Below are 17,335 nucleotides of genomic sequence, written 5' to 3' on the forward strand. Positions count from 1 at the left end.
ACTCTGGGCCAATTGCTCTTCACATAAAAAAAAAAGGTTGTTTATTTAACATTGAAGGATTAGCTCTTTGCTTGCGGTTTGTGGGATTATTGAGCGCCTCTAAACACACCTGTCATTTGCGCAGCGTGCGGATGCGCTTGTTTTAAACCACTCCCTCAGACCCCACTTGGTCATGTCATCGGGCTATTTACTTGGGCCCACATGAAGCCGCTCCTTTTAAGAGCGTCAATATAACAGTGCGGTTGCAAGAGCCAAGAGTGCGGTTAGGGGAGATGAATGTATGCTCTGCGCAATTACGCCAATGAAATACAATTCGTTTAGCAAAGTTGTAAAAGCTCACACTGGACCATCAATACGTTTTTGTCAATAGTGACTTATAGGTCTGAAAGATTTGAACAGCTGACACATATGGGTTGCCTATTCGTAGACTCATTCATTTAAGGTTACGCTTTTTATTATAGCTTTGATGTGTCATATACAGTAACTGAGGGTAGTGGAAAATAAGCAGTCGCCCTTTGCAGCTATCACAGCTTCAGCACTTCTGAGAAGACTTTCTGCAAAATGTTGCAGCGGGTCTTTGGAAAGTTCAGTGACGTTGGAACAGAGAGACGGCCTGGCTCGCTGTCTCTGTTCTGGTACATCCCAAAGGTGTTTGATGGCATCCGCACCATACTTCTCCCGGCCTGGACCTCACTTTGTGCGCTGGGAACAGAAAAAAGCCATTCCCAAACTGTTCACATCCAAATTGGAAGCTTAGAATTGTCTTACGAAGATGTGGAATCAAAGGGAGGGTTTGCAGTTTTAAAAACCGCAAGCAAGATTTGAATGTAGCTTCACGCACTTCACTAATTCCACCCAAACTCTCCAAAACCTTGAATCCGACCAAAACAGCTGCCTTCACTAACATTCACAATGGCATGCAATTATGAAAGGCACCGTTGTGATGAATAGTCAGCGACAATGCTGTCCAGCTTCAAGGAAATAGTAGCAGTAGCTATACTGTGCTAGCATTAGCTAAGTCAACAAACCTACGTTAGCCACAGCTGCTACGTTGGTAGCCTGACTTCTTTGTGTGACCATAACAATAACTATTAGTTTGAAGTCTTTTTTTTTTTTGGAATGTACAATCAACTAACATCAAAAAGAAATGATAAATGCACCTTTTGAGCAAAAATGTTGCGAAATTCATTTGGCTCCTGCCTGAGGTCCCTTCAAATAGTAGCTTCTGTTTTCTAGTGTTATGTCCAGTTGTTAGCAAACAAGGAATGGGCCTCCCCCCCCATGCGGTGGATATTCCAAAATAGTGTCAGCAAAGCTCTTGCAGCGACAGGTCAATGTCAGTATATGGGTTTAGAGAATCTCATTGTGTTATTTTAGTGTTTTTATTCATTTAGGTTTCTCAGGTTTCACAAAGGCCACACAGTGGTCTAGTAGTTAGCATGTCTGCTTCACAGTCCAGGGGTTCTGGGTTTGAATCCCGGCTACCTCCTGTGTAGAGTTGGCAAGTTTTCTCTGTGCCCGTGCGCTCTCCAGGGACTCGTCAGAATTTGTATTACGTTGTTGCCAATAATTTGCAATGTCACTCATTAAAATGCTGTTGCAGTATGTTTGTTTGTTTGTTTGTTAGTTTGTTTTTCTCGTCACTCCCAATGCCGCTTTTGTGTTCCTGCAGGTTGCGAGAGTGACTTCTGGGGACCTCATTGCAGCAATCGCTGTCAGTGTCAAAATGGGGCAAAGTGCAATCCCATCACAGGGGCATGTGTTTGCACTGATGGCTACCAAGGGTGGCGCTGTGAGGAGCTCTGTGAGCCGGGTTACTACGGTAAGGCTTGCCAACTGCCATGCCAGTGTCTCAATGGAGCCAGCTGCGACCACGAAACTGGAGAGTGCATCTGCGCACCGGGCTACACGGGCGCTTTGTGAGTAGCGATGAGCATTGGACACCGTCTGTGACCTCAGTTGAAATTTGCACCAGTTTGTCTGACTGTTGACTTATGTGATGGTAGCTGTGGAGAACGCTGCCCCTATGGCAGTCACGGGCTGCAGTGTGAGCAAGGCTGCCCCTGTCAGAACGGAGGCACGTGCCACCACATCACTGGGGATTGTTTCTGCCGTGCAGGGTGGACGGTAGGTCCTTTGACTCAACTTGGAAAAATATTCATCAATCATGTGCAGTGTGTGCATTTTCATTTTCGTGCCGGTACAAATGTCGTTTACCGTGTTTTGGGAATTTGGAAGACCATGCTGTGCTTTTCTTGACATTCCGGCGGAACGAGGCCTTAGACCAGATAAAAGTAGGTTTAAGGGGTGACATGGGAGTGGAATTTCACTCCCGTCCCATCCTGTCCCGTTCTAGTCCCGGACCATGGTAAAACTTCTCCCGCTCCCGGCTTGCTTCTGTTCCGAATGACTCCCACTCTCATTTTGAAGGTCAGCTACATGACTGCACATCTGTCAGAGTTTTTTTTCCGACTGAATGATCCCGCTCCTGCCTTCTCCCGTGAACTTTTTATGCTAAACCCTCCCTATCCCTTGATTAAAGGTAAAGTAGACTCCCATTCCACAGGATTCCGAAAAATTGTCAACCTCGAGTTCTCCCTGAGTGGTGGTGTGAATGTGAGCGTGAATGCTTGTCTGTCTCTCTCTTGTGATCCAATGCCGACGAGTCCAGGGTATATTCCGCCTTTTACCCAAAGTCAGATGAGCTAAGCTCGAGCGCCCCACATCTTTACAAGGGCATTGTACAATTTTATTTCTTTTTTTTTTTTTTTTTGTATGTATGCCATCTACTGTTTGCGATAGATGCAGTCTACAGTATGCAAGAGTAATCATTTCAGACGGTCTTTTGGCCCAACATCCATATGGCTTCCCAAATAACTGAACTTTTCCCATAGTAACAGGCCTTCCCAGTGCCCTCTTTCCCTCTCTGTTAGTGGGGAGGCTGCGGGTCCACTGCCCTATAGTCAGTCCCCTGCCACTTCCAGGTTATTAACACCAGTTTGTGCTGGATATTCACACTGAGCAAGGGGCAGGCCCATTTCTGTAGATCCCTTGCCTGACATGCCCCACATAGCAATAATAATAATAATAATAATAGATTTTATTTATAAGCGCCTTTCAAGACACCCAAGGACACTTTACAATAACAAAAAACGCAAAACAATACGATACAACCATGCCACACTATTATGTGCCCTAGATGAATTCCCCTGGAGGGATAATTACTTTATTTTAACACTCGTACAACTTTACATAACTTGAAATGTTACATCAACTTGCCAAGGGACTACAGATGGAAACTTATGCCTATAATCTATCATTACAACACGCAAATGTTCATTAATATGCACTGTTTTTAGATTTATAATTGAACAGAATTATCGCTATAGAAATTGGAAGGATGGCTGTTTAAACAGTTTTACCACTGCCTTTCTTTTTGGAGACATCACATGATTCTATGGAGTGTGTGGCTTTTCCAAAAGGTTTCCCCATAAAGGATTACTAAACATCAACTTGTGTATCTTTTACAGCTAAATTATTATGAAGAAAAAGAACAGGAACCGGCTGATCATAATAATAATGTACAGACTAAATAGCATATTAATCATATGGAATATGAATATTTAATAATATATGACAGGCTCTGAACCAACGGTGTTCATCCTCAAATGTTACATTAATTTTCATTTTCTTGGTGTGGATCACAATAATAGCTCGACGCACTGCACTTTAATTATGTACCAATACAGTTACGGCGACACATTACAGCAGGTGAACACTCGTCCCTGACGAGGTAACATCAATTAGGATCAGCAACATCATCAATCCTGATGAAAAGATCTTCAGTTAGTCTGTGGATCATTCCTACTCAGCAAATTTCATCAAATCATTATGAATAATGCCACCTAGACATGAATAAAGAGTTTACATTGTTTCACTGATCATTGAAGCCTTCCAGCACTGGCATCTCTCGAACCTGGCAGGCAATACAGAAAACCAATTATGAAGAATTTAGATGCAAATTAACATATCAAAAGTTCCACATTTTCAAATGCTTACATTTCCTCAAAGAGATAAATACGAAATAACGCACATATGAACCAAAGTAATCACCTCTGATTGCAACAAACATGACTAGTCTCTCTAATAATGTATCTCATTTGGTTTGTGTTCTGCACAGGGTTCCGTTTGTGGCCAGCCGTGCCCAGTTGGCAAGTATGGCATCAACTGTAGTAAAGACTGTTCTTGTCGCAATGGCGGCCTGTGTGACCACATCACAGGGCAGTGCCAGTGTGCGGCCGGGTTCAGCGGCCGCAGGTACCACCACGACACCCCGAACGGCTTCATTTAACACACAAATGACAAAATGTGATGTTTCGTAGGCCCGCTTTGCATATAGGTCAGACAATGGGATAATATATTGATATTCTATGCAAAGAGTGACGATAACACAACTGTGTGAAGCCACCCGCTGACCTATTCTCGCTGTTGACTTCCTAATGAAGCACCAACCCGATATTTTAAAAGAGAACGGAAACGCTTGAATAAGTCCATTCTCAAGTGAAATAAGTTGTTAAAAAAAATTACGCCATTTCAAGGTGAGCTGGAAGCTTCCAATAGTGTTGTAAATGTTTAATTAATCTCGTATTTCATACAGAGCGGTCAGGATTTCATGTCTCCAGCCTTCATCTCCCTCTACTCCCAACTTGTCCATTGATCTCACGGTGGGATACATGCTGTTTGGGCTCTGGTCATTAATTCTAAGTAATGGGTTTTTATTAAAGTCTCATTGAAATCCACACATCTTTTTATTTCGCCATGTCTGCCCAAGGAGCCCAGAGCAGCTTGGCTTTATTACTTCAGCTCAAGCAACCGTCTCACGAATGGAAACCTTGTCAAGGATTTTATTTTACTTTTTTTTTTTTTTTTTTTTTTTGCCCAAACTGTGCTCATTCATTTTGTCAGTGATGAGCAAATTGACCTGCTAGGCATAGCCTGGCGCAGCCTAGCATAAAGAGACGTTCAGTATAATGTTAGACATCCGCACACTTCTTTAAGTACACCTGCCAGAGGTAAGAGTACTCTGAGTCACATAAATACCAGCAGAAAGTAAGTCTGAACTTGGAACCGACGAATTCCAAGTGAATTCACTACTTCATGAGTAGTAGTAACATTTATTCGCGCATTAGCCACTTTGTATTCAGTGTCTGTACCTGCGCTAGTTAGCTTTAGCGACACATTCACATTTCACATTTTTAATCATCCCAAACCAGTCTCCATGTTGTCTATTCCTTTAATGTTTTGTCAATTAAATGCACAACCGATATGAAGCTAAGTTAATGCTTTACATTTTGTGAGATTTTTTTTAATGATGAGTAATGTAAGATGTCAAACTTGTGTCTCTTATCATTGAGTTACATATCTTGTTACAATTCTCATTCCCCTTTGTGTCAAAAACGATATATCCAAGTGTAATACACTTCAGTGCTCTTTTCATGACACCTTCCAAATCAAATGAAATCTTCACAAACATAATTATACTCAGTTTTGATCAACATTGTCGGAGGGACATTCATTTAAAAAGATGCCGTTTGTAGTCGCGGAGACCCTCATATTAGCTCGCTATTTGGCGCTAAATGTGCAGCCCAGGAGTTATTATTAGGGGAGAGCACTTGATTACACTTCTACGTTCACATTTACCTCTCCAATAGGGAAGCGCTCATGGTTAGGACTGATCATGGTTACAAAATCCAACCCCTGCAGAGACACCCAAGTACTAGCCGCTTCCTGCAGGGAGTTGCTTTGGACCACCCCCCCCCCCCCCCCCCCCACAGTATGAATGAAACATTCATTACTGTATTTAAATGTCTAAGCGACTGTTCATAAATTCCAGTTAAAGATTGATATTGGATTGGATTGGATAAACTTCATTGTCAAATGTACTGTATGTGTACCATACAGCACAGATGAATATCAACTCTGAGGGAGGAATAAACTAAACTTTTGCAACAAACAACAGGCTCTAGCTTTAATTTCCAATTTCTTAGTCACGTTTCCTTTTAGGGCAAGTGTGTTTTAAAATACTGTACAAAATGGTGGCAACTTAAATCATCAAGCAGGCAATTTCTTGGCGAAGTGCTCTTTGATTCATTGTAATGAAGTCATTTGTCGTGCTTTTAATATTTCTACGCGATGATGTTATGGTAATACATCATATATTTGTGTCAGTTTTGGATCCAGGCACAAAGCAAATTTTCGGATTGGTGTATTTAGCTGAAAAATTTGGAAAATTTCAATATGGAGACTTATCGTCATTGGTCTTACAGTATTATAACACTTGTAAATGTGTTCAAAGGTTTCTCATTTTACACGACAACTTTCATATAAATGGCATCTGAAGTGTGGGTATAGGGAAGGCTGTATCTCCGTTGTGTACAGGTGTCAGGATGACTGTCCGGTCGGCACCTACGGCCCTCAGTGTAACCAAAAGTGCGAGTGCCACAATGGAGCCAAGTGCCACCACATCAATGGAGCCTGTCTGTGTGAAACTGGTTTTAAAGGACCCAATTGCCAGGACAGATTCTGTCCCCTGGGCCTTTATGGCCTTATCTGTGACAAGTACTGCCCCTGTAATGCCACCAACACTGTGAGGTAAGCGAATGGCCTACAAATCCGGACTACCCTCACTGCAAATTCTGCCCCTTTTTTTTTTTTTTTTTTTTTGGAGGGTCTAAAGCACCCCTCATTCCGAAGTCTGAACACCTCTCGTCTGTGTCACCCAGTTAGCATTTCATTGTGACCTCTGCTTCATTCATAATTTCTCAGCATTCATAGTTAATGTCATGTTAATGCTCTGATTCGGGCTGCATAGAAGTCACCACAAAGTGAAGGGGAAAGGAGACATCTCATTCATTTCACATAAGCGCACACACACACACACACACTCACTAGAGCTGCACTGTGCTGATACTGTGCGTCTGCAGTCGTACTCCTAAAAATGCTCTGATACTATGACAGCTGATAGAATTTTTACCCGCCTCTCATACATGGTACTATTGTGTCCTCGCTGAGCATGTGGCGTGCAATTTGGCGGAACATAGAACATTTCTTCAAAATAAGTCAACATTGTACTTGGTTCAAGCTTTTTATCGACACTCCCAATTCAAGTTTACAATCAAACAAACACAAAATAAAATGAATGACATGTAAATTTGAACAACACCGAAAGACCGATTAATAAATCACATCCATCTTGCAGTACATACCTTTATTCGAACACAAACAGCAAATGCCAAAAAGATGATATAGCGATACTCACATGCCAGTGTTGCCTCAAAGCTGCGCTTATGAGCAACTGCGCACTTCTCTCACCCTCTCAGCGTACCCAATGACGCTGGCGCCCGCCACACACACTCATTACATTTCTGCACTCATTCCTTCATTCTCACCCCAGTTTATTCTACAAACAGGACACCACACCATTCCCACTTCCCTTGCAGATTCAGTAGCGTGACCGAAGGTGCAGTTGTTCCATTGTAGTTTACTTTTAAGGATACGTTGACATATATACACTCAGATTGAACATTGACGAGATGCTGCAGGCGACCGCTCCATTCCTGAAATCAAAACATGGACACACAGCCCCGTAATTAGGCTCTTTTGACATTTCAGGGATCGGGGGACTAAACTATTTTTGTGCTTTATTAAATGACTTGTTTTCCACAAACTCGCACGTACATCTTTATGGGCTCATTTCTATTGTTGCATTTTAGTCTCATCTATTCTTCTCGTTATACTTGAAGCTGCCACCCTCTTTCTGGGGAATGCACCTGCACTGCGGGATGGACCGGGATTTACTGTAATGAGACCTGCCCGCCAGGCTACTATGGGGAAGGCTGCATGTTGCCGTGTAGCTGCACCAATGGAGCTGACTGCCACCCAATCGCTGGTACCTGCATGTGTGCGCCAGGCTTTATGGTGAGTCTCCGTGTGTGTTTCTGCATCATGAGGTTTTGGATTCAAATGATATGAAAAGTTAAGCACACTGTTGCTTTTATAATTAAGCAACAGGAACTTCGCTGTAGCTGTGTCGACTCCTTCAGCAAGTGTAGCCCTATATCCTATCATGACACGCTTGAAGGATATACAGTTTTGAACATGTTTTTTATTGCCCATAGATGTCAGTGGTTAAGTGATTACAATCCATACATTCATTTTTTTAGCTCTTGGCAGTTATTTTCTTAGGTTTGCAGGTGAGCTGGAACCTACCCCAAGTGCCATTATCCAAGAGGCGGGGTACATGGCCGCCGGTCAATCATTGCAGCACACATATCGGAAAACGAGAAACATACATGTTTTCGCTCTGTGTGTGTGTGTGTGGGGGGGGGGGGGGGGCTGAACTCCCAGCAGAAAACAATATGTGCGCTCTACACAGAAGACCAAAGCCAAGATTCGAACTCAAAACATCATAACCTTGAAGCGGATGTGGTAACCTTTAGTCCACTTTGCAGCGGGGTGAGTGCGCTAATGTTTTCATTTGAAAAACTGTTAGGCTATCCTTTCCTATAAGTATTTATTCATAATTCATATTAACTACACTGTATTCATTATAAAAACTACTCGGTGGGGAATAAATAAAATTAGCGCCGTGTTTTTAAGCCAAATTATTTGCATAGAATTCAGTAATAAGACCAAAAAAAATAAAAAATGAACAAACCTCCAAACAAGCAAATTGGTTTGAGTTACACTGAAAGAAAACAGAAAATGACGCGTTCTTAATTAACCCACAATTTCCGACTAATTGGAATGCAATTTCATTATGCAAAATGCTATTCCAATCTTATGGGAACAGACGATCGCTGTTCAGCCGGTGAACAAAAATTTCTCACAACACATCCTGTTTTCGTTGAATCGTCATGGCAATTGTGAGCGTTGATAATTACGTTATTGATGGCCTTCCTTTTTCATTTCGTGACTATTTGGTTCTCGTCGGAGTCTTCACCGAGGAAAGGAAGGAAGCAAAGAACAATATCCATTTTTCATACTAAAATATTTTTCATCACTTTTCCCTCCCCGAAAGTGAATCTTTTTCTTTTGCATCATCTCGGCTTTAATCTTGCGTTTTGTCTGGTTTGAATCGAGTGCTTCGTGTGCCTTCTCTTGGAGTGTCAGAGAAGTGAAAACAACAAGCTGTACTCTCGCACCAAATGCAATCCCCGCCGTACACGCGCAGCCGCATTGTTTGCAACTCTAATTATTTGTACAACTTCAGTCACGTGTTCCTCATCTTAAGTTACACAGCAAGTCTGACCAGGAGAGTGCATTGCGGGCAATGTAATATTTCAGTAGAAATTGCCTTTGTCTTGGAGCGGGGGCCTCTTTGGCGAATTGAGCCACCGAGCGAGGCCACAGACTGTGTCTTAATTTGCTCCACCTGTTCTTCCGCATCAGGGAGGTCTGCCAGATCCATTAAACAGACCTTGAGGGCAGGAGTCTGATGGGAACAGACGCACTACATATGGAGGAGCGGTGTGCGCGGGTGTAGAAAAACGTCTGGAACAGTCATGTTTTTTTTTTTTCTGAAAGACCTTTAACAAAAATAGCACACAACGCAGAGGCTCTGTCGCCGCCATGTCTGTTAGCATGTAACCTTTTGTCACACGGCGCCCGATCATTATCACACTGGGTGCTTTTAAACAGTGCTTGATGATGGCGTCGGGGCTGCAATTGTCGCTGAAATGGCTTCCCCGGGTCACTGCCGATGGGGCCCAGGCCTCCCCGCCGCATCTTTGTTCTGCAGCCCCATCGGGGAGCAAAGCGAGCAAAGTCGACTGAGCTCCCGCATGCTTGATTTAACTCCGGTAATTGGACATGCTCTTTTTGACTGGGACAAAGTCATCACATGTTACCTATTTGGGCAGTGTCGTTACCTTACATGTGGAGTCACATAACAATATACTGTATGCGCAATGTTGCTCATATCTGCATTCAGTCGGCGCTGCTGAATGTGAATGATGTGCGCATTAGCAAGTCTGAGATGGATTCCATTCGGCCTTTGTTGGTGGCGAAAAGAAATGATTTTTTTCCATCTCTCAGGGCTTTCCAACCTCATCAAAAGGTTCACAGGTTCATTTTCTGTCTTGCCGCATGAATTTTAAGACGCGCCTGCTCTTCGGGTTGTTAGATGAACTGTTAAGGAGTGAGACTGATTGGTAATTATCAGCGTCATTTACATCCAATCTCAAAGGGGTACCGAGCAGATCAATGTTGTGTCAGCGAGTGGCATTCGGGATGAAAAAGCGCTTCAATTACACGATGATGCCAAGGAGAAGAGGCCAAGGACGCCCTAGTTTTGTAGCTTTGACTCTTCACCTCGCTGACGAGCTTCTTATGTAAGGTCCTGCGACTCCCTAGCAGGGCGGACTGACAGCCCAGTGTTTTAATAATGACTCTCCACATGCATGCTTTATTCCTTCAACGGCTCAAAAGGAATATGAATCAGACGATAATGAGGGAGTTTGTCCCTTGAGAGCGGCCCAACCTTAGGTCTGTGCTTCGTGTGAAGCAGCAAAAATCAACATGGTCATTTGGGGCGCTTGAGTCGAGTCCAACGGTCATTTAAGCAGCAGCCCTACCAGTTGATATCCTCCCTACACAGGAAAAAAAAAAAAAAAAGCACAACAGATGTGCTTTTCTTCGCAATCCTGACACTGTCATTTTCGGTAGAACAAAGGTTTATTGAAGCTGATTGATCAAAATTTCATCGGCAGACAGGCTTTTATGTGTCGCTCTGGGGGGAGGAGAGCCGTTTTAAGATCCGCCTTCCGCCCTTGCTCTCCACCAGCACATCTCCTGCCTTCTGTTTAAACAGAAATCACAATGATAAGGAGAGCAGTGAGCGACCAGCGGTTCCCCCAGCGGTCGAGTGAGCGGGGCTCCTGTGAGCTCCTAATTGGAACTCTAAATCGTTGTGTCACCTGTCACTCAAGCTTCAATATGCAATGGGAGGATTTGTGTGTGTGTGTGGGGGGGGGGAGCTTCGCCTGGCTGCGATCTCCATTTTATAAGGACGGACAAGACAGGTGCAGTTAGTGCTCAGCCTTTAAAGCAGAGACATTCAAATGACAGCAGGTTATGGAGGACACAGTGGGCAACACGGTGTGTCCTTCCCTAGATGTAATGATCGGGGGCTTAAAAGCTGCACCGCAGTGGCCAGCAGCCTCCCATCGCTGGGATTTTTCTTAATGTAAGATTTTGAGTCAGCCATTGATATGTGATATCCCCGACATTCCACTGACCACCCAGTGGTTGGATTAAGACCCCTTTTCACCCCCAGTGACAACCAAGCCCAAAACATGAGCATCCAGCAGACGGTGAAGCAAATTCTGAGTAACCCTCCATTGCACCGTCTGCACGGCGTCCTGATAAATTCTTTCAATCCTACCCCAGCACTTACCCGCGTGACCCCCACCAGATGATAAGAGTCATAATTGGGGGACAAGGACATGACCCTCGAAGCCATTACCGTTTGCTAGGATGCAGAACCAAGCTAGAAAATTGAGCCCTGGTCTCTATGGCAACTGAATCCCAGTGGGTTCCTTATAACAAACTGTTAATCGAACCAAAACCTAATTTACACCACGATGGTAAAATGCATTTTTTTAAAAACATAATTAGCAGTTTACATGACTAATAAATAATGACAAAGAAATTCACATTTTATATCAGATGTATTGTGATATTTTTCATTTTATTTTCAACCACATATTTGCTGTTTCACTTGAAATCATTTTTAATGTGAACGATTTTGTTTGTCAGATTTAGAATACGCGGAGTGCCATACCTTTACAATGTAGCTTTCAAAGACCAGGATCTTTTTTGAGATTACATGATATATTTTTGTGATCCATCACAATTATACAGACATACATGATAAGCATATGTGACTGTTTCTTAACCTGAGAAACCTTACTCCTGTTGTCCTAATGAAAGTATTTATTAGGTACACTCTCACTCTTCACAGTATTACCGAACGTGTTTATAATATTGACAGCAAGCGAGTGGCATCAAAATTCTCCCTTTGCAATCATAATAATAATGAAGTTGGAATTGGCAGGGCGATAGTAACTTTGCAAAGTGAAAAGCAGATGCTAATTATCAAAATGTGAAGGGTCAGCCAGAGACAACATTTATTGCTGTGCTGATGAGTTCCCTCTTGCCTGTCTGTTAATTCCATCACAGGGTGAAGACTGTGCCACCGAATGTCCTCTTGGTTTGTTTGGACCAAGCTGCACGTCCACCTGCTCGTGCCATAACCACGCTTCCTGCTCACCTGTCGACGGATCCTGCATGTGCAGGGAAGGTACGGCCCAAGTAGCGTAATATCTTTCCACTTCAACCAGTGATCCTCTAATGAAGCACTCTTGAGGCCTCCTGCCGAAGAGCAGCGGTTAACTTCACGTCGTAAGTGGTGAGCCGCTCTCAAAGGAATTGCGCTTTCCTTCAGGCATTCGTCAAGGAGGTGAGGCTTCTGCAGCCCTTTGCTGTGTGGCCCATATGACAGGTTATGTCTAATGAGGACTCCAAGGAATGTGGACGTCTCATCATTCTTATCAATGAGGAGGGTTCGTGGTTCACTCCCATGAGGCACTGAGGGAGAAGTTCTGGTCCAAGATTCTGAGCTGATCGGAGAGCTGAGTCTTGTTATGGTGACGGGATCATGCGTTGCAGTGCTAGCGAAATGGAACATGAAGAAGACATCACCGAAATGTCAATACGGTGGAGCCCCAGTTTTTGTTTTTCATCCATTCCATTCCGGTCTTGCGAAAATAGGATCGAACGAAAGCCAAAGCAATATTTCCTATAAGAAATCATTGAAACCCAATTAATCTGTTCCAGAATCCATCCATCCATTTTCTGATCCGCTTATCGTCACAAGGGTCGCGTGGCGTGCTGGAGCCTATCCCAGCTGTCTTGGGGCAGAGGGCCCTGAACTGGTTGCCAGCCAATCACAGGGCACACATAGATGAACAACCATCCACTTTTAGTTGTACTGTCTGAAAAGGTTTTTCGAGACGGAGTGTATTCCACGATTCAAGATTTTACTAACAACTCTCATTGCAATAAATACTTCCGATCTATTCAGCAAGACTGCGCAAAATTTATGTTACATATCTTGCCAAAAGTCCAGCCTTGAAAATAAAAGCAGTTCAGTATAATAACAGTTAAACAACATTTTTTGTTCGCAGTCTGGGTTTCTTCATGGAGTGTGAATGCTAAAAAAGACTTCATGTGGCCAAATAGTGTGGTGAAACTGTTATTGGAAGACCAGCTTTTACTTTGAAGGTCGGACTTTTGAGAGGATTTGTTGATTAGCAGGCCGGGAGATTTATTGCCTTGAGTTGTTGATAAAAGCTTCCATTGTTGAATGCAATTTCTCCATCTTTTGAACCCTTTTAAGAAAACATATTACCGGTAAATTATTTGGATGAACATGCTTTGATTCTGGGAAATGGAATCTCTGCGGTACGCTTTTTTTTTTCTACAACCCAAAATATAGACAAAAACATTTGTCGAAAACAGAATCTTATGAAAACTAGGGAATACAAAAACCAACCACTGTCTCTTTTTGAAGAGAGTTATTTTCAGATCACCTTTCCCTGTTCATTCCTATCACTAGTCCTTGCTGACCTCACCTCACGCTCTGCCTGCCACTTTTGCCCATTATTTCTTTTGCTTTATCAGACCAAAATATAAAGGTATGCAAATCAAGCAGTGTCCTCGGTCGAAGGCCTCCACACCATCATAATGCTTATTTTCTAACGGCTCTACAACCTAGTTGTTAGAATTGGCTGAAATGTCGCAGTGAATTTTTGCTGTCCCTCCACGCGTTTGTAATATACTCCATGGGGCCAACGACTGCACCGCAATGCAGGAATGTGTATACTGGAGCCAGTACATAGGGAAGTACAACTGCACAAATTCAGGTCATATTTTTGTCAGGCCTTGTGATATTGGTAAAATATACGTTAGGAAAAAAAAAAGCAGAGATTCAATAAAAAGTCAATAAACGTTGTCTCCAGAGCCCTGTCATCGTGGAACTTTGCGAGTTTCTTGAGATAAAAAGGTGCTCAAGGCTCATGTTGTCGTGACACCTTCCTTGTCACTTTTCTTTTGCCTTGCGTACTCAGATTGTGAACGCTTGCCTCCATCCATCACCGCACTGGCAAAAGAGGAAGGAATCGATGCCCCGCTATTAGACTTTGACACAGCCAGTGAGAAGAATGATTGAGTCAACAAGAAGGGACTTTCCTCACTGTTTAACAGGCTCAATTGGACTGTGCGATCGATTGCACTCCTCCATGTCCGCATATCTGCCGCGGTCAATAATGTACAGTATTATGCACAAGAGGAGAGGAGAGCGGATGCGTCCCCTCGGGGGGAGCCGGCAGGTGTTTCAGACAGCTCTCCAATTTGTCCATTTCATATTGCTGCATGCGTCCCGCTGCACGTGAGAACATCAAAGCGAGCAAATCAGATCGCAGGCAGATGGAATTGTGTCGTAAAAGACTTACAGAGAGGATTACCGGTACTTGATCATTTGCTTGTTACACAACTTTTTTTTAAAACTTTTTGTTTTTAGCAGCGGTTGGTGCTTCTCATTATCCACCCAGTTTGGTCTACTGCTTCTATTTTTTCCTCTTTGCTTTTTTTTTTTTTTTTTTTGTGTAATTCAATCTGCGGGTCGATATGTCTGAGAGGTGGAAAATGATTGCATTCATTTTAAATGGATAGAATGACTGAATGTGAGATGTGGCTAGTTATATTTCTCATTTATTTATACTTGTATACCGCCCCTGGCGGAGGCTCGAATATTGCATCTTATTCCTACGGAGTCCCATCACTCTACTTTGAAAAGCACTGTGTACTGTTGCCAAGGTCTGTCCCGCCATTTATTGAACAGAACAAACAGTCAAACACCCAAATGAGAACACTCGCAAGGAGATGCTTTCGGCCATAACTCACATCGAAATGCTCGCATGTCGACTAACCACTGGCTCACCTGACTTTTTTTTTCATGCTTTCTTGCTTTCTTTTTCTTTTAGTCGAGGTTTTTGTCCAGGTCATAAGCTTCCTCCCACATTCCAAAAAACAAAAAACAAGGCATTGGAATTAACCCTTTCATGCACCAATATTGATAACCTGTAACCTGTTAACATGATAAGCTGTCCACTGTAGTAACCGCTTTCCCTGTATGAGTTAATAGCGTCTCATTTGTGTGAGTGCAGTCAAATGATATTCTCCACATAGTAGCGATACCACTTCAAAGTTACATTGAACTGTCTGTAGACTGAATGAACCGAGATTGTTTTGACTAAGACGTAATTATTATCCATAATATCCTGTACTGTGTTTTAATGTGTCTCTGCTCCATCTGACTCCAGGCTGGCAGGGGGTGGACTGCTCCATCCTGTGCTCCAGTGGTCTTTGGGGTCTTGGCTGTAATCGGTCTTGCTTGTGCGCCAACGGTGCTGCTTGTGACCCGGTTGATGGCACCTGTACATGTTCTCCGGGCTGGAAAGGCGAGCACTGTAGTGAGCCCTGCCCTGTAAGTTTGAAAGTAAACTAAGAGGATATTGCGAATCTCCTACTGACCTTGAACCCAGCATGGTGTTAAATTGTTACACATGGCTTAAGAGTGAGCTGCTTTTTTTTTTGTTGTCAGGATGGCACTTTTGGGCTGGAGTGCAGGGAGCGCTGTGACTGCAGTCATGCGGACAGCTGCGACCCAGTAAGTGGTTACTGCCACTGTCATCCAGGCTGGACAGGTTGGTACTTATTCTTGTATAATTTGGGCAGGAAAATTATCACTCCCTCTGAGAAGGTGAATATTCATTTTCTACCCTCAAAGCTGAAAGTCAGCAGAAGCTAGACAGACATCAAATTACCAAAGACAAATACGGTTTGAGTTGTAAAGCATGTTTACACTCTAGGTCTACGATGTGGTGCGTTAATTAAATGTCCCATTTGTTTTTGCCACTCAGCCAGCAGGTCACGCGCATGAGAGATGTTGAGAAATAAACCCTAAATTAGCGCCCCAACTCGCAAACTAGCAATGGTGTTGTATTACATCTACGGAACCTGTTGACCCCCTCCAGCAGATGAATATTTTGAGGTGGAATCAATCCAACCCAAAATATGCTGACCGAATTATTTGATCAGGGTTTTCCAGCCTGTGGAGCAAAGGAGCATAGTTTGCATCAGAAAAGCCGCATGGTCAAGCACCAAACAAACAAACAAAAAAAAAGTATGCATACTGAAATAATCCTTTCCCAGTTGAGGTGCAGAGTTCAATTCCGGCTCTGGCCTTACTGTGTAGAGTTTGCATGTTTTTCCCGTGCCTGCGTGGGTTTTCTCCAGGCACTCCAGTTTACTCCCACATTCCAAAAACATGCATTGCAATTAATCGCTCAAAATCAGGGGTGTCAAACTCATTTTTGTCGCGGGCCACTTTTGAGTTACGTCTTCTCCCGCGGGGCCGTTCTGACAGTGTAACCACAAAAATGTGTTATCGCATTATTACTTACTACAAAATTATTCCAAAATCATTTATTACACATGATAATTTTACATTTTCTATCTTTTTTTTTTTTTTTTAGCAAGGATCATGCAAGTGGACATGCATGATTTTCTTTCAGAGGGGCCACATAAAATCATCTGGCCCCCAGGCCTTGTGTTTGACACATGTGCTCTAAATTGTCCATAGGAGTGAGTATGAGCGCGAATGGTTGTCGGTCGATGTGTGTCCTGCGATTGGCTGGCAACTAGTTCAGGGTGTCCTCCGCCTACTACCCAAAGACAGCTCTGATAGGCTCCAACGCACCCGCAACCGTCGTGAGGATAAGCGGATTAGAAAATGGGAGTGAGAGGAAGAGGGAGAGAGAGAGAGAGGTCTTTTGAATTGTTTTCTGAGCTGTGACTCGAAAATGTGCCCCAAAAGCAAGTGAGTATCGGTATGCTTAAAACTAAAACACTGCTCAGAAAGTCGAATTCGAGATAAGGCATGGGTGGTGTGTACGCACGGGGGCGGGGGTCCTCCAACATGGGTGGAGAGATACATTCATGCAGGGAATAGATTCAGCAAGAAGGGTTAAGTCTGTGCGCTTGGTGTCCTGAGCTTGGGGCGTTTATTCTGGGGAAACTGTGGCTTTTATTATTTGCAAGAAGGGACCTCTCTGCTCTAAATCCTGCACTGGTCGGGACCATCTGTCTGCCTTAATTGAGTCACGGGGGGGTGCGGGGCCAGGGAGCTGCCCAGTGGGTTGGATAAACACAC

General features: G+C 43.4%; 1 protein-coding gene across 3 annotated transcripts in view; it reads left to right on the plus strand.

Annotated features, from left to right (window-relative positions):
- Positions 1-17,335, plus strand: part of megf11 (multiple EGF-like-domains 11) — a 91,086-nt gene that overhangs the window by 54,718 nt on the left and 19,033 nt on the right. For all 3 annotated transcript variants that reach the window (XM_086109119.1, XM_086109120.1, XM_086109121.1), the window contains 8 exons: positions 1,673-1,919; positions 2,007-2,127; positions 4,181-4,317; positions 6,439-6,651; positions 7,803-7,977; positions 12,241-12,361; positions 15,444-15,607; positions 15,725-15,827. In XM_086109119.1, coding sequence (XP_085965245.1) covers positions 1,673-1,919; positions 2,007-2,127; positions 4,181-4,317; positions 6,439-6,651; positions 7,803-7,977; positions 12,241-12,361; positions 15,444-15,607; positions 15,725-15,827 — 1,281 coding nt within the window. The remainder of the gene's footprint in view (positions 1-1,672; positions 1,920-2,006; positions 2,128-4,180; positions 4,318-6,438; positions 6,652-7,802; positions 7,978-12,240; positions 12,362-15,443; positions 15,608-15,724; positions 15,828-17,335) is intronic.

Source organism: Hippocampus guttulatus, chromosome 4, assembly GCF_054856545.1.
Source record: "Hippocampus guttulatus isolate MCC_2025c chromosome 4, RoL_Hgut_1.0, whole genome shotgun sequence".
Classification (NCBI taxonomy): domain Eukaryota; kingdom Metazoa; phylum Chordata; class Actinopteri; order Syngnathiformes; family Syngnathidae; genus Hippocampus; species Hippocampus guttulatus.